Source organism: Notothenia coriiceps, unplaced genomic scaffold (genome assembly GCF_000735185.1).
Source record: "Notothenia coriiceps isolate Sejong01 unplaced genomic scaffold, NC01 NC01_scaffold00019799, whole genome shotgun sequence".
Taxonomy (NCBI): Eukaryota; Metazoa; Chordata; class Actinopteri; order Perciformes; family Nototheniidae; genus Notothenia; species Notothenia coriiceps.
Window position 1 is genome coordinate 742,057 of NW_011352500.1, and position 14,582 is coordinate 756,638.

The window sequence follows — 14,582 nt, forward strand, 5'->3', positions numbered from 1 at the left end:
GTGTGTGTTGGTGGAGGGGCTCTGTAAGGAAGTCTGAAGGAAGAGGCAGATTTTTTTAGACTGCGTAGTTTCAAATTCTGGCGCACTCGAGCTGGTTTCTCCATTCTTACCTACCCTACCTTTAAGTAGAAGTAAGGAAATATTAACATCAGCTAAATGTAAACTGCTAGCCTACATATTATGCAAAATCCACTATTTCATGTCTTAAACATGAAGAGATTCTGAAAGTTTCAGGAAAAAGGATTCGCTCACTTTTTGTCCTGATCCATTTATATAAAAACCTGACTGAAATAAGGAGCTGATCAGATTTTGGCAACTTTATGATGTCGTAACGATTTTTTGGCTTGTGTAACCATTAGCCAATCACCAACCAAGGTAACCCCGCCTACCTTATCACCTGAATCTCCTCCGAGAGCTCCATTGTGTTCTTGTTAGCCAATCATCTCTCATAGGGGCGTGGGGAGTGGCTCCTTATTTTCATCTAAAGTAACAGCACTTTTGAAACAGGGCTGAAACAGAGGGGATTATGGGATGCTGCAATGATCTTTTTGGTATTTCGAGCCAAACACTTCAGAGACATGTTTTGTATATATCTGAGACCTATAATATATTGATGAAAAACAGTATAATAGGGAACCTTTAAAGTTTTCAAAAAGCAGAAAGGCACTTCACATTTGCATCAGTTTTTATTGAATATTATATAATGCTGTTTCTATCATTTTATTATGGGCATTTTCATGTCATAGTTTTTCAAACTGTAAACCCAATTTATGTTAATTCGTAAAATACTGTGTTGATTGGCTACTACATCATATAAAAAAATAAGCATATTATGTGTTTTTATATGTGAAAACACATGATATGCTGTGTTGAATAAATGTTAATGAGTAAAAAATACAATATCTGCCTCTCAACTGTATACCATTGAAAATAACTACAGTAATGATTACTGTGGTATTTGCTACCATGTTTATATATACCTTTCTTTCTCCTGAATGAAAACAGCAATGGATCAATGGAGTATCAGTGACTCCACGGCAACACTATCTATAAAGACCACATCTTATGAAGTCAGTGAATTATATTGTCATCATTATATTCATAACGATGTATGTGTAACCTAATAAATACACTTACAGTACATAGAAGTGGACTGATAAGGCTTTAACATTCAAAAGTTATAATCACCTATATGTCAACATTCAGCTGTTGTAAGGACTCATAGCCATAATAGTTCATACATGTTTTACATGCATATTTTATGTGTGGGAGTGAGAGGGTGTGTTTCAAAAGTATGGAACAATCATAACAAAGTAATTATCTGCTGGGTGTAACTATTACAATGGCTGTACAGCTGATGATTTGTTAGAACATCTCAACCTATTGCTTTGGAGAAGTATTGAAGTTTGTTACTGAAGCAACATCGGAAATATTAGTAGCAAGATGTACCTTAAATACATATTCTTAAAAGGAAAATACAGCTCAATTAATTAATTTTATAATATATATTTTATAATTGATATTTGACAAAGCTGGACATGACGATCTAACTTCCAATTTATATTTATTTATCACATTTCAAATTATAAAACATACACATTCCAGTATCTTTGTTAGAGCATGTCATTGAACTACATCTTAAAAAAGCGTTGCAGAGACTCTGAGGCTCGTCATCAACACAAGTTCTTTAAGACGAGCAAACCGTTTCTTGCTTCCATCACTCTGGAGGGGAAGACTGGCCACTCTTCTCTGCTGAGGACGGGAAGCACATTATTTGAGCCGTAAATGTCTCCATGGATATTTCATCTGGGAACGCACCCTCCAGAGAATACTCAGAATCTCCACCTGGACACACAGCAAAAAGTGACGATGTATTTCAGCTGTTTTTTTAGTTCTTGCCTGCTTGTTAGTGAGGTTTTGCATTTACATACTCTTAGATGTATTATTGTCATGCCCAGAATGTTGTCTTCCTCTGGCTTCTAGTGCCTTTTCTTCTCCTTTTTCTTTGTCTTTATTGAGGCCTAAAAGTGTAGTGAAACACTCTGCCATCTCTTCCTCTGTCATGTGTTCTCCTGTCAAAGATAATATATGATAAATACAAATTTGCATGTAGAAACTGGAAGAAGAGCAATGTGACAGTATTCTGACTGGAAAGACTGCAGCATACCTTGAGCCTGTAGGAGTTCCAGCAGTTCCTGTCTCTGCAGAACATGCTGTCCTCTCTTATCAGGGTCTCCAAGGATATGAAAAGCTTGAGCAAGCTCATGGTTAGAGATGCCCAATGCTGGCCGGTGGTTGACATACAGCTTAATTACCTCCTCCAGGTCAATGTCAGTCACATATTTTCCTGTTTCTGCATACTTGCTGAACTTGACCTCGTTATGCATATTTTCTATCTGGTAAGAAATAGAATGAGCAATTTGTTACCACATTTGAGTTATTTGTAAATCATTTCTCTTGTAATGAATCTATACTGTCAGATAGAATCACATGCGCCTTTGATGTTGCTTCATTTTCACACATTGTACCTCTTGCTCAGTTGGGAAATAGGCCAAAGCTCTCATTAGAGAGGGAACCTCTGACAGGGGGATTTTGGTTGACAACTGCCATTCCTTCGTTGAGTCATTGCCTTGATGACGGAGTTGGCAGTAATAGAAAAGGTCCTCCATCTCCTAAAGACAGAACAATCTCATAAAACTGAGAATCTATGGATAGTACCATGAATGCAAGTATAAGCTATTATCTTGATAGTGTGGCATTTTATAATCCAAATATATTATATACAGAATATGTGAATACGGGCAATGCTCCCCTATATAAAATACAACATTTTATAGTGTTACATGTGTGTTAAATATTGTGCCACTAAAGAATCCACTGTCCAAAATAGTCACCCACCCACCTTTTCCAATTGTTTAGTGTTACATTTCTGTGACAATTAAGATCATACTAACATACTGATAAAGAGTAAAACTCTTACAAATGGTAAACAGGAAAATGCAAGAACATATTATAAGATTGGAAAAAAATACATGTGCAAGCTGAGCGCGTCTTTCTTAATGTAACAGAGCTTTAAATAACAGAATAAAAGATAAGTGTTAACCGTAAGGGAACTTACAAATGTTGACCCCAAGAACTGACCAACAAACCAAGTTCTTAATCAAAATCGAAATGCAAATGATGCATTTGAACCTTGATGACACTACACCTTAACGAACAGAGCACATGCTTCTTCTTTTAAGTAAATGAAAGAGAAATATGTGGCTGTTGATCAGTGAACACAATTTTAGGTAACAAGGAACTCTTTCAACGGACCCTGTAGAACTTTCCGTCTCTGCCTCCCTCTAAAAGAGCATAAAAGGGCAACATGTTCTTTCCTCCCAAGGCAGCTGCCCCCTCCAATGCACTGCAGACAAAATAAGAGACAGTTAAGAACAGAAAACTTGGCCACACTGCAACAATGCATTTCCTTCTATTATCTGGTTGGCACTATTTGACTTTACTTGAAGCTTATCTCCCAGGACAGGACAGTGCCGTCAGATCCTCCTGCAGTGAAAACAAACTGGCCATCGTAGGAGCAGGCTAAAGTGGACACCCCCGTCGGGTGGCATACCACAGCATTGGACTTGTAGGGGTTCCCGTCCAGAGGCAAAATCTGGAGACCAACCTGGGAACATTACACAGTTTTAGTGGCATTATCTTTATTGTGAGTAACAGTATTTTCTTACATGAAAAAACCCACTTTTATCTACATCCCTTCTTATATCCAACTGGCCTATCTCACACTAAACCAAATACTGTGACAAGAAGCAACAGAGAAAATAATGAATGAGAAATTAAAAGAGAAAAGCCTTGCACACTGAGCTGCTGGCAAGGTGATCATGTAAAAAAAGAAGTGTTTGTTCTTGTGACTTCCCACAACCTGTACAAATATAATTACATTATTTGTAATAACACTAACAAGAGCAACAACTTTTCTTAAAAGGCTTGTAATTGTTTATAAAACGCAAACATTTAAGATAAATACTTTACACATCTGACGCACAAACCTTAATTTTGATCACAAACAAAATAAAATAAGCATTAACTTACTAGAAAATACTAGAAACAGATTCCAGCACTGACCTTGTCCTCTGTGATGTATGCCATGTAAAATGAGTTTGTGTCAGGGTCTTTAGACAGAGGAAGGACCATGGTTTTCTTAATGGGCGAGCCATACGTTGGGCCAAGGAGAGTCTTTCTGTTTTAGTGAAAAATGTTGTAATGTATATAACATACAATACAATATAAAGTATTTGTAAAGACAGTTTGAGAAATACAAATACATCTGATTTCTATATATCTCACGGACCTGCACATCTTGGTGGTGCTGTTGAAAAGCTTAATCTTGTATTGGTCTGAGGAAACAAGTAGAAACTGCTCTGCAGTGAGGGGTGGATACCAAGTCATGCCAGTTGGCACTTCACTTTGCTCAATGCGCTCCGAGCTTAGGATGAGAAGTTCATTCACGTCACTTTTTTGTAGGTCATACTCCACCTATTGTTCACAAAGATGTGTGTGGCATTAAACACACAACTCTTAACTAGTCCACAGTGATACAACTTTGACAAAGGGGACAAACCAGTCTGCGGTCCATTCCCAGAGAGAGCAGTCTGGGTTGAGTGCTGTCCAGGTGAACTCCAAAAAGAAGGTCTTTAATGGGCTTGTAGTGGGAGTAGTATCTGCCCAAATATGTCCAACGAGGCTTAGAGCCTTTACTAGTCTGCAAGCGAAACACCGTCACTGCTTTCCCATCATCCTAAGAGAGAACATGGAAGTAAAACATGTCAAACATGAAATCATAAGAAGATAAGGATGAAAATATACTATTGCAGTATACATTATCAAAGCCTTAAACCTATTGTATTTCGTTGCTCACCGCAGTAGCAAGATACTTGGAGTCTGAGGAGAAAGTGATGTGATGGATGCTGTCTTTACTGTAATGGAAACACTCCGCGGGATCACTTTTTAAAGTCCTGGAATTCAATATGTGAACGGCTCCACTGCCAAAGCCAACTGCCAGGTATATCCCTGTTCAGAGACAAGGAAGAAGAAGAAGACATACTTTATTTATCTCCAACAGGGAAATATTTTGTTTCACTCCGTTTGTTTACACACGGGACACACAGGCTTGTTATACATGCACAAACAGAAGCATATGCAGGATAGGAGAGGTGTCAGAGTGAAGGGACGGCCAGTTAGCCGGCACCCAGAGCTTTCCGGGTTCGGTGCCTTGCTCAAGGGCACCTCGGCAGTGCCCAGGAGGTGAACCGGCACCTCTCCAGCTACCTGTCCACACTCCGGATTATTTTGGCCTGATCGGGATGTGAACCGGAGACCATTTGGTTCCCAAGCTAAGTCCGACTGAGCCACTGCCGACCAACAAGGCTGGTGTTTACATAGCAAAACACAATGGCAAATTCCTGCAGCTACTGGCTGGTAATATGCAACATGTGTTTGTTACAAAGAGAGCCAGTAAGCAAGTTGGCTAACCTTGAGGGTCAAAAGTGACACACTGAATCTGCTTCTCTGTCTCAAAGGTCCTGCTGCAGAGGATCACTTTGGTGTCAGAGTCCCACACTTTTAAAACACCCTTATGGTTGCCAATGGCCACGGTTGGCTGCTCGGGGTGGCAGGCCACTGCATGTATAGGACCACATTCTTCGTGTAGCAGGATGTCGAGTCTGCCATTCTGTGTATTTACATGTACCACTGTGGAACTGACTGTGGACACAACAAAGTTCCTGCAGAAAAAGAGAGGTTAGAATGGATTCAGATACACATAACATCAAGACTGAAGACATAATAGATTGTGTTTCCTCTACCTGATGATCAAAGGTTTCGCCTCCACAGTGCAGTCCTCCAGGTATCCCTCTGTACACTCTTTGGAAAAGGAAATGGAAACAATAGCATCCAGGTGGAATTTAGTGTACGAAGTGAGAATCAGGAATTCTTCATCGTAAAAGTTGATGTGGCCTTGAGTGTCACCCGTCACGAAACAGCTGTGATATCACAAGACAAACAAACAAAGAGACATTAAAGACAAAATACATTACACATTTCTAAAACATTATGAATATTATGTTCTGGCTACCTGTCAGTTACAGTGAGAGCAGTGATCGGGTGCTCCTGAATGGGAATCAGCTTGACTGTGTGGAGGCTTTGGTTTGCAGCTAAGTCTTCCTCTAAATCCCACACCACGATGCTGCCTGCTGCAGTCGCTGTTATGATTTCAGGCTTGCTCCAGTGGAACACAGACTGGCTCAGTGACCCAGCCATGAAGGTTGTCTGAGAAGTGTCAGAAGAAGACAGAAAGTATTAGATCCATGGAAAGCTGCATCATCAGACTGCAATGTTGAACAATGATGTATATTTATCAAAAAATGATTTGCATTAAAAGTCAGAAACATCTCCGATAATTTGATGGCAGCCTTTAAGACATTTTGATTATCATGTCACCTTTTTAGCCTTCAGTGCAACGTATTGAAGAGCCCCAGGGGTCTGAAAAAGAACAGATGATTATCGCAATAAACATACCACATAACAGCTGTATTAATGTTTAAATTAAAAAAGAACAAGTAAAAGCAAGACTTACCCTGCTGTAAAACAACACATGGCTTTCACTGCTGCTGAGCAACTGAGTGCTATCATTTGGATTAAAAATGATGTAATCCTAAAAAACAATCCAACATTTAAACATTTGATCTACTGAATACAATATATCTAAGATAAGGTGGCATTCAACTGTTAAAAGAAGTTACCTACTTGGAAACCATGTTTAGGATCGAGTTCAGTAAACCACAAAGGCTTCATGTTGGTCATGTCTGTTTCATTTGTCCAATCCCAAATATACACGCACTGTTAAATGAAATGTCAAATGGTTAATAGATTGTGACTAGATGGTGGTGTTTGGTGGAGTCATACTATGGAGCTTCATTTAAGAAGGTCAACAGTCCTGGCTGTCATTTCCTTTCATCATAAATGAAGACCAGAAGGTGATACTTTGTATAACAACAGATATTATTATGTGTCTCCATTTTTTTATGGATTGTGTAATTTACAATCTATATTAAATAACACTGTTAACTTTATTTTTTTAACTGCTGTGATACTCACTTGAACTTCCTCAGCCCCAAGGGTTACCAGATGCTTCGTGTCTCTTGAAAACGCCATTGCCATGACATCACTCTTAGGGTGGCATTCAAACAATGTATGTACAGGAATGCTGAAACATTTATCATTAATGTGGTTACCATTTAGAGCAAAGGTTAACACATAAAAAGCCTTTATACACTTAGAACAAAAAGTTACCCAGAGTAGGAGTCCCATATGATCACTGTGCTTTTTGGACCCCGGTCTGCTGTTGCAATCCAGCGTCTGTCTTCACTCACACACATAGTTGAGATGGGATGGCAGTGACCCTGGAATAATTGAGTATATACAGAAGGTTATTTGAATCAACACTGCAACCTGCATGTACTTGTGAAAAGATTTCTGTAGCAGTGAAAATATTCAGATCCTTAGGTAAATATAAATACCCCACTACAAAAATAAATCCTTTACAATAAGATTCCTACATTGAAAATGCAACTTAAGTAAAATAATGTCGTATTTATCAGGTGAATACTCAAATTAAATGCATTATTATATCATTGGGTTTTTATTATGCATATAATTTGAAAGTAGGATTTTACTGATGTAATGTAGCAATTAATTAATATTATGTTATTATTGATTAATCTTGTTAAATTCTGAAAATAGTGAGAATGTTTGCAATAATCTTAATTTGTAAATTAACTAGTAAACAAAGCTCAATAATTGTATTTGGGTTAAAATTAGACTCGAATCTTTTCTACAATACACACATTTCAGTAGACTCTGAGCTGCATTGGAGTAGATCTGGATTGTGGCATTATGAGAAAAGACTCAAGTAAAGAATAAGTACTTGTAATGTGTACTTCAGTGCAGTATCTGGAGATGTTTACCTAGATAACTTAATCTAAAGGACGCTGTCTCATCTCATTTTCATAAAATATTCCATTAAGTTGTAAACTGTTTATTATTTTGTACCTGAAGTATGTGCTGGGAGTTGGAGGTGTGATTGTAGAGGACCCCGACATGAGCTCCAGCATAGAAGACCACCAGCTGGCCGTGGTCTTGCAGACAGAAGGCAGGCAAAGCAGGATTCATCCCAAATACCCATTCTAGGGACTGAATGAGGAGCAAAAGCAATTGTTACTACAAGTGCAGAGGGTAAACATAAAAAAAACACTTATTTTAGTAGAAATATAGGTCACCTATATTCGACAGGATATGCTTACCAATGCATGAGTTCCATTATAAGTAATCTTCTTTGGGAACAATGTGTCTCTGGTTGCAGTGTAGACCTGAGACTGCCTCTTGATCTCAGCATCTGTTTCTTCTATTCTCAATTCTAAACTCTCCGTGAATTCTTCCTTAGCCTCAGCACCTGACATGATGACTAACCTCTCACTTGTTGAAGGTTATTTTCTCTTTTTAAAATACTTTAGAGAACGTCTGCCATTGTCCTGTCAAATCGAAGTCTCTTTTTGTGATATGGAACATACCATTCGAAATGTATTCAACAGAAAACACATTATCAGGTCCGCTCTTGAACAACTGCCTTATTCGTGTCGAACGCTTACACTTTTTTATTTGGGTTTAGCTGGTACATTTGATTGAAAAACCCCACAATCTCTATAATTTTGCTAGCTCCTGCGAAGCGTTTCGTTGCCTGGTTACCGTAGCGAGGTTGGGGAACGAAGGAATTGTTTCCTGCTATTCCTTTCAAGTTAAAAGCGCGATCATTTTATAATAAAATAAATAATATCAGACTTCAACATTTGGCTTTAGTTTGCTTTACTCAAGTGAGTGAGAAAGAGTTTTAAAAGTGCATGCCTTGTCTGTTTTATTTCAATGTATTTATCACAGAATCATTAGCTTTCAATAATGATGGTTCTCTTTTTAAAACAACAAAATAGTGATGCATTTTTGGTTGAATGGACAGATAAAATACATTATTCAAAAAGTTTCCATAAAAACGTCATCAAAACAGACACTAAAATGACAGTGAATGCAGTGGTTAACTTAAAAAAAAGCACTTCTAAATGTTTTCATTTAATAATGTAGAGTTACAAACCGCAAACACTTAAACAAATGATTGTAATTTTTTCAGTTTTGATCTTTTTTTTTTAACTACCTTTATGCTAGATACGATATTATAATAAAAACTTCTGTTTAAAACATTCAAATATAAAAATGTTATAGGAGACATGGGTATTACGCATTGCGACCACTAGAGTGTAATGTAGACACGGGACTGTTCTTTTTTTTATAAAAACAATGTTATTCTAGTGAATTTATTTATTAATTATTATTTGTATTTGATGTCATTGTATTCATTTATTTATTAATCATTTGTACTGATGCTTTTCAATGCTCCGGGGACAACAGAAGTAAAACTCAAGGCAGGCAAAAGCAAATAAAGATTTCCGGTACAGATTTTCAAAACAAAATACGTATGTTTCAATTAGAGAGAAATCAGGTTACAGCGATTACGGAACGTGTTCTTATTCTATATCTATAGTTTTGGTTGAAGGATAAGTGATGCTGACTTGATGTTCGTGTTTTGGAGGTAAGCAAATCGTGTTTACTTAGGGAACAGGTACAATTTGTTGTGATACTTTTGCTTCGAAAGGACGCTGCCTGGTCGATCACAGCTTGCAACTTGACTTTTTATTTCCTTCAATACTTTCCGGTTGCACAGGTTTGAAATCAGCTGATTTTGTCTGCGTTTGTAATTAGTTCACCGTGAAGTTTACCTACCTTTGTTTAATTCTTATTCAACAACATCTCATCGACCAAGGGCTGAAGATTATGGTTTTCATGTCATACTTATGATGAGTTTGTGACAGTTAAGAAACCAGAAAGGCGACACTGCGATCAGGAAGCGGCTAATTTAGTTATGATGTCACCAGCTGACAGGTGAGGAGGCATTTCAATAACTGGACCTTATCATTACACTTATTTGCTTTTTATCTGCGTTACAAGTTAAATTAGATTGTACATTTAACTACAATAGTTGTCAGCTTTAGCCAATCGGCGTTAGCTAACAGCCATTGGTTCTTATCGCAAATCCCCTCAGCTGACAGGCAGCTTTTTACTGTTAGCTAACAATTTAGCCAACACTCATGAAAACAGTTTTGCATAGGAAATGTAAGCCTGAGTTTCAGCTTCTTTTCTTACTAGACTGCGGACGCTTTCATGTAGTATTAATCATTTGAAAACTTTTAGGAAAGGACTATTATGGACTTGCATGAAATAATTACAAAGAGGAAATAAAAGTAAAAGGAGTGAAAGGATACAAAAACGTACTTTCAATTAAACTTTGCATGTTTAAAATTGATATATTGTTGGATAGTATTTCCTTAAAATGTATTTTCCTTAAATCAATATGTTGTGGCTGAGCACAAATCTCAATTTTTTTTCAATTACTGGATAACACACTATTTGGTTATTTTCAGTACTAGCAAAATATTTAATGTAAACATATTTATATACGCACAACATTATATGTTAGTTGTCATGTGCTTTTGGTTGTTGTTTTCTGCTGTTTATAAAATAAGCTGTAGTTTTTATTGAAGCAGAATATCTCAATTTAAACCAGTTCAAACTAAAAGTACAAAATGTCATCCCTTTATGACACAATGTAGTGTAGTGTTCCTCGGTTTTAAGGGATGAATTGCAGCATTGTGTGTCCTAAAAGGCTGTATAGATGAACAAGTAAGATGCCTCCGAGGTGATGTGCGAAGTTTAGTCGCACAACCAGGCTATAGCTTGAAGTTTTAGTTTACATATGTACAAATGTCTGAAGGAATTATATTAGAACCACAGAGTTAGTTGGACAACTTGAATTCAACTTGAAATACTAATGTTTTGTCCAATAGGCGGAAGTAGTATATGAAAGAGCTCCACAATGTCGACAGATAAGCAAAGGGGAATCCACGTTTCTCAGGAGGAGCTGCTCTGCAAGAATTCCTGTGGGTATTATGGAAACCCTGTGTGGCAAGGCTTCTGCTCCAAGTGCTGGAGAGAGAAAGCACGTATAGCTGGAGCTTCTAGTCAAGACACAAGGTAAATAGAAATATTATTTATATATATATTAACCAGTCATTTTGACTAAAAGGAGCCTTTTAGATCTTGATATATTTGCCAGCAGTCATTTAAGTCACATCTTAAAAGCAACACGTGAAAGAAACGTCATAGTTACGACCTTAATGACTATTGAAGAAAACAGTTTCACATATTAATTAATTACACATTTATGGGAAAATTCAATACCATACCTAGTAAAGTTCTTACTTTATAAAGTTCATTGTAGTACCAACTGGATTTGTAAGGTAACTATTATGTCATAATGATATAATTGCTGGAACATAAAATAAGTAACGTAGGGAACATAAGTGCTTTTGGTTTGAACTGTCTACAGATTTGAGGTCTTATGTTGTCATTCTTTGTAGGCCGAGCAATGATGGAACTCCTCTCACCTTCTCCAAATTTGAGGAGAAGAAAAGCACTGAGAAAGGACGTCGTATCAACACAATGAGGAGACTCTTTTGGGGCAGCCCGTCCCCTCCTAAACTTCAAGGTACTTCTGTTTGCTTTGTGTCCTCTGATTCATTCTCTGCCAACAAGTCAAAACAGTAGGTAGAATATAAAAGTGCAACCAATGTGTAGCTTCAACTGCACACTGCTGCATATATATGTCTTATTATCCTAAAAGTAAATTCAGTCAAAGTAAAAACTTGATTTTTATCAGCGCCATAAACCAGCACATTTAACATTACTGCTTCATGAGCCATAGACCATATATTCACAGCAGATAGCAGGTGTAGCAGGTTTTCAACCTCAAAGGATTCTGAAAGTATCTGCGGTGAATTTTGTCCGCTTGTTCGCTTGGTGATTCACTTTTTTATATTCTCTGAAAAAATGTTTTAATTTCTGTTTGTAGCACTTAAAGGGGGTGACGTATTTTAATCCAATGAAGTAGCACAGATTGCTTTGCTCATTGAAAGCTAATGTGCTTGAAAGATTCAGGCGGTTTTTGGTCTCTTCATGGTTGATTACTGTAAATCGCTTTGGATAAAAGCTTCAGCTAAATTAAATGTCATTTGATTTGCCCAAAAGCAGTGACTGGGCCGGAAGTCTCTCAAAGATCTGACGCCATTTCAAATATGATATTAAGTTTAAACACGTGTTTATTTATTTATCTAACAATAACATACACCTCTTATCCCTCTAGAGTCTTCTGAAAGCCATGCTAATTTGCTAAAAGCTTACCAGAGCCTCGAGGCCGGGGACTTCACCGGTTTCCTGAAGATACTAAAGAGCCCTTCCTCTCAGCGCTTGCAGTCCCGATGTACAGCCTTCCTCAACACAATGGAAGCTTATCATGTAAGTAGCTGTTTAAACGTTTGACTATACACTTATTTTAACCTTTCTTTGAATGGCCAGAGCTGTTCTGATAAGTGGCTTCTCATCATCTTTACAGGATCTGCCGGTACAGAAGCAGTCAGATCTCGTGCAGGATTTCTACCAATCCTTTGCTGAATATTTTAACAGTGAGTCAGATTAATTCAGTATTTCTTGTCCTGTTTATTCTGAAATGAAAAAACATTTGAATGACTGTTACATTTTAATAATATAACTGTATATGTTTATCTTAATTTCAGGTTTTCCTGAGGCTCAGGTAACTCACATAATGGAGCATGTAGAGAAGCTAATAATGACCCGGTTGCACAAATGGGTTTTCTGCCATGACAGCTGTGATGATGAACAGAAGGACCTAGCTCTCCAGAGAAGGATACGGTAACCCGTATATACCAATCACCTCTGTTGATTTATCAAAACCTCTTACCTACAACCCTGTTTAGACCATAATGTCTTTACTTTGCAGCTCTTTAAACTGGATCACTCCTCAGATGCTGAGCGTACCCTTCCCTGATAAAAAGATTGAAGTCACAGGCGACCCCTTCCTGCCTGCTATAACAGGTGATCACAAGGACTCTTTCGTAACTTTGGGAAATATGTTTATTATCTTTCTGGAGGATAGTTAGCTGAGAAGATCAATATAGCAATCACATCAGATCTGAGAGAAGGGTAGGGAAGAGCGAAACAGGACGAACTGACTATGTTCCTTTTCTTAGATTAAGTGTATTTGTATTGATCTCCATGTACCTCTTGAGCGGAAGTATATTTCCAAACAATAATTCCGTAAATGTGGTTGGGAAAAGCCCTTTTTTTAAGCTCATTGGAGAAAGTAGTAGGTTTCCCATATACTGTTAGCATCACTGGAAGGTCTGAAATGCTAGCCTTTGATATTTCGTTCTGCCCTCTTATTTTTGAACAGCCATAATTGAAATGGATGCCAAACGAGCGCCTCAGGACAAACTTGCATGTGTGTCCAAATGCAGTCAGCATGTCTTTGAAGCGCTCTCCACCTCGAACAGTGAGCCCGCTAATGCTGATGACTTCCTGTCAGGCTTGGTTTATGTGGTGCTGAAGGCCAATCCACCCCGCCTACACTCGAACATGCAATATGTGATTCGCTTTGGTCTTCCTCACAGTCTGATGGCAGGAGAGAGTGGATACTATTTCACTAACTTGGTAAGTTTATTGCAAAGTGACTCATCTGGTGACCACGACAGGATGCTGTGGAGCGAGGTCAGTTATGCTCACATCTTTGCTTTTTGTCCCCTGTCTTAGTCTTGTGCAGTGGCCTTCATCGAAAAGCTGGATGGACCGGCTCTCAACCTCAGTCAGGAGGAGTTTGAGGGCTACATGCTGCGTCAGCGTGCTCCTTCTGAAGGAAAGAGGCAGCGGGTTGTCAGTGACACACAACATCTGTTAGAAGAGCTTCAAGGCAGACAGGAGAAGCTCGACCAAGGGATGGATTCTCTTAGTGTGCAGCTACAGAGTTGGGTCCATGCTGTTAATTCACAACTAGATGAGGCCACAGCTCAGTTTGCTCTGGTACAGACGGAGGTCACCGCTAAGACTGAGTCCTCACAGGTTTTATCATCCTCATCTCATGATGCATTACTGCAAGGTGACGATAAAGACGAGTCTGTGCTGAAGCTTATGGACCAACATGCAGGTCCACAAGATACAGACTGTTAGTTGTATTAAAAAAAACACCTAATCTGGTACTAAGCTCTTTTTAATCAGCATTACTAACGAAACAAACAGATTTATATTTCACACATTCCAACTACAGAAAGCCAGGATTTGGAAGCCAGTTGAACATGAAGGAAAACTTTTTGAAGGAAACCTTTTGCATTTGGTATCACGGGGCACACAGAGGTTTTTAATGGCATTGATTAAAAAAAAATTGCACTTTGATCCTGTTTCAGGATGAAGGACATTCAAAATGCATTCCAATTTGTATTAACAGGTATGATCAGAATGAATACTCAGGGTACATGATACTTGGAGCTGTCAGCTAATACTTCAAGAGTGTTTAT

The 14,582-nt window shown here is 38.1% G+C and overlaps 2 protein-coding genes across 2 annotated transcripts; one reads left to right on the forward strand and one right to left on the reverse strand.

The window, feature by feature from the left end:
* Nucleotides 1-1,561: 1,561 nt before the first annotated feature.
* On the reverse strand, nt 1,562-8,760 carry cfap251 (cilia and flagella associated protein 251). Its single transcript, XM_010779120.1, has 20 exons — nt 8,361-8,760; nt 8,110-8,250; nt 7,351-7,460; nt 7,156-7,264; nt 6,805-6,897; nt 6,635-6,712; nt 6,499-6,540; nt 6,134-6,327; nt 5,865-6,041; nt 5,533-5,783; nt 4,919-5,070; nt 4,622-4,798; nt 4,352-4,536; nt 4,126-4,240; nt 3,504-3,667; nt 3,316-3,406; nt 2,529-2,672; nt 2,168-2,396; nt 1,932-2,072; nt 1,562-1,845 (listed from the first exon to the last, which is right to left on the reverse strand). Exons 1-20 carry the CDS (start codon nt 8,514-8,516, stop codon nt 1,718-1,720), a joined length of 2,877 nt encoding a protein of 958 aa, XP_010777422.1. The 5' UTR covers nt 8,517-8,760; the 3' UTR covers nt 1,562-1,717.
* Nucleotides 8,761-9,816: 1,056 nt separating this feature from the next.
* LOC104952314 (rab5 GDP/GTP exchange factor-like) lies at nt 9,817-14,507 on the forward strand. The gene is made up of 9 exons (XM_010779119.1): nt 9,817-10,044; nt 11,007-11,193; nt 11,580-11,707; nt 12,362-12,513; nt 12,611-12,680; nt 12,792-12,927; nt 13,016-13,110; nt 13,469-13,725; nt 13,825-14,507. The coding sequence occupies exons 2-9, from the start codon at nt 11,036-11,038 to the stop codon at nt 14,236-14,238; spliced, it is 1,410 nt and encodes a 469-aa protein (XP_010777421.1). The 5' UTR covers nt 9,817-10,044; nt 11,007-11,035; the 3' UTR covers nt 14,239-14,507.
* Nucleotides 14,508-14,582: the final 75 nt, after the last annotated feature.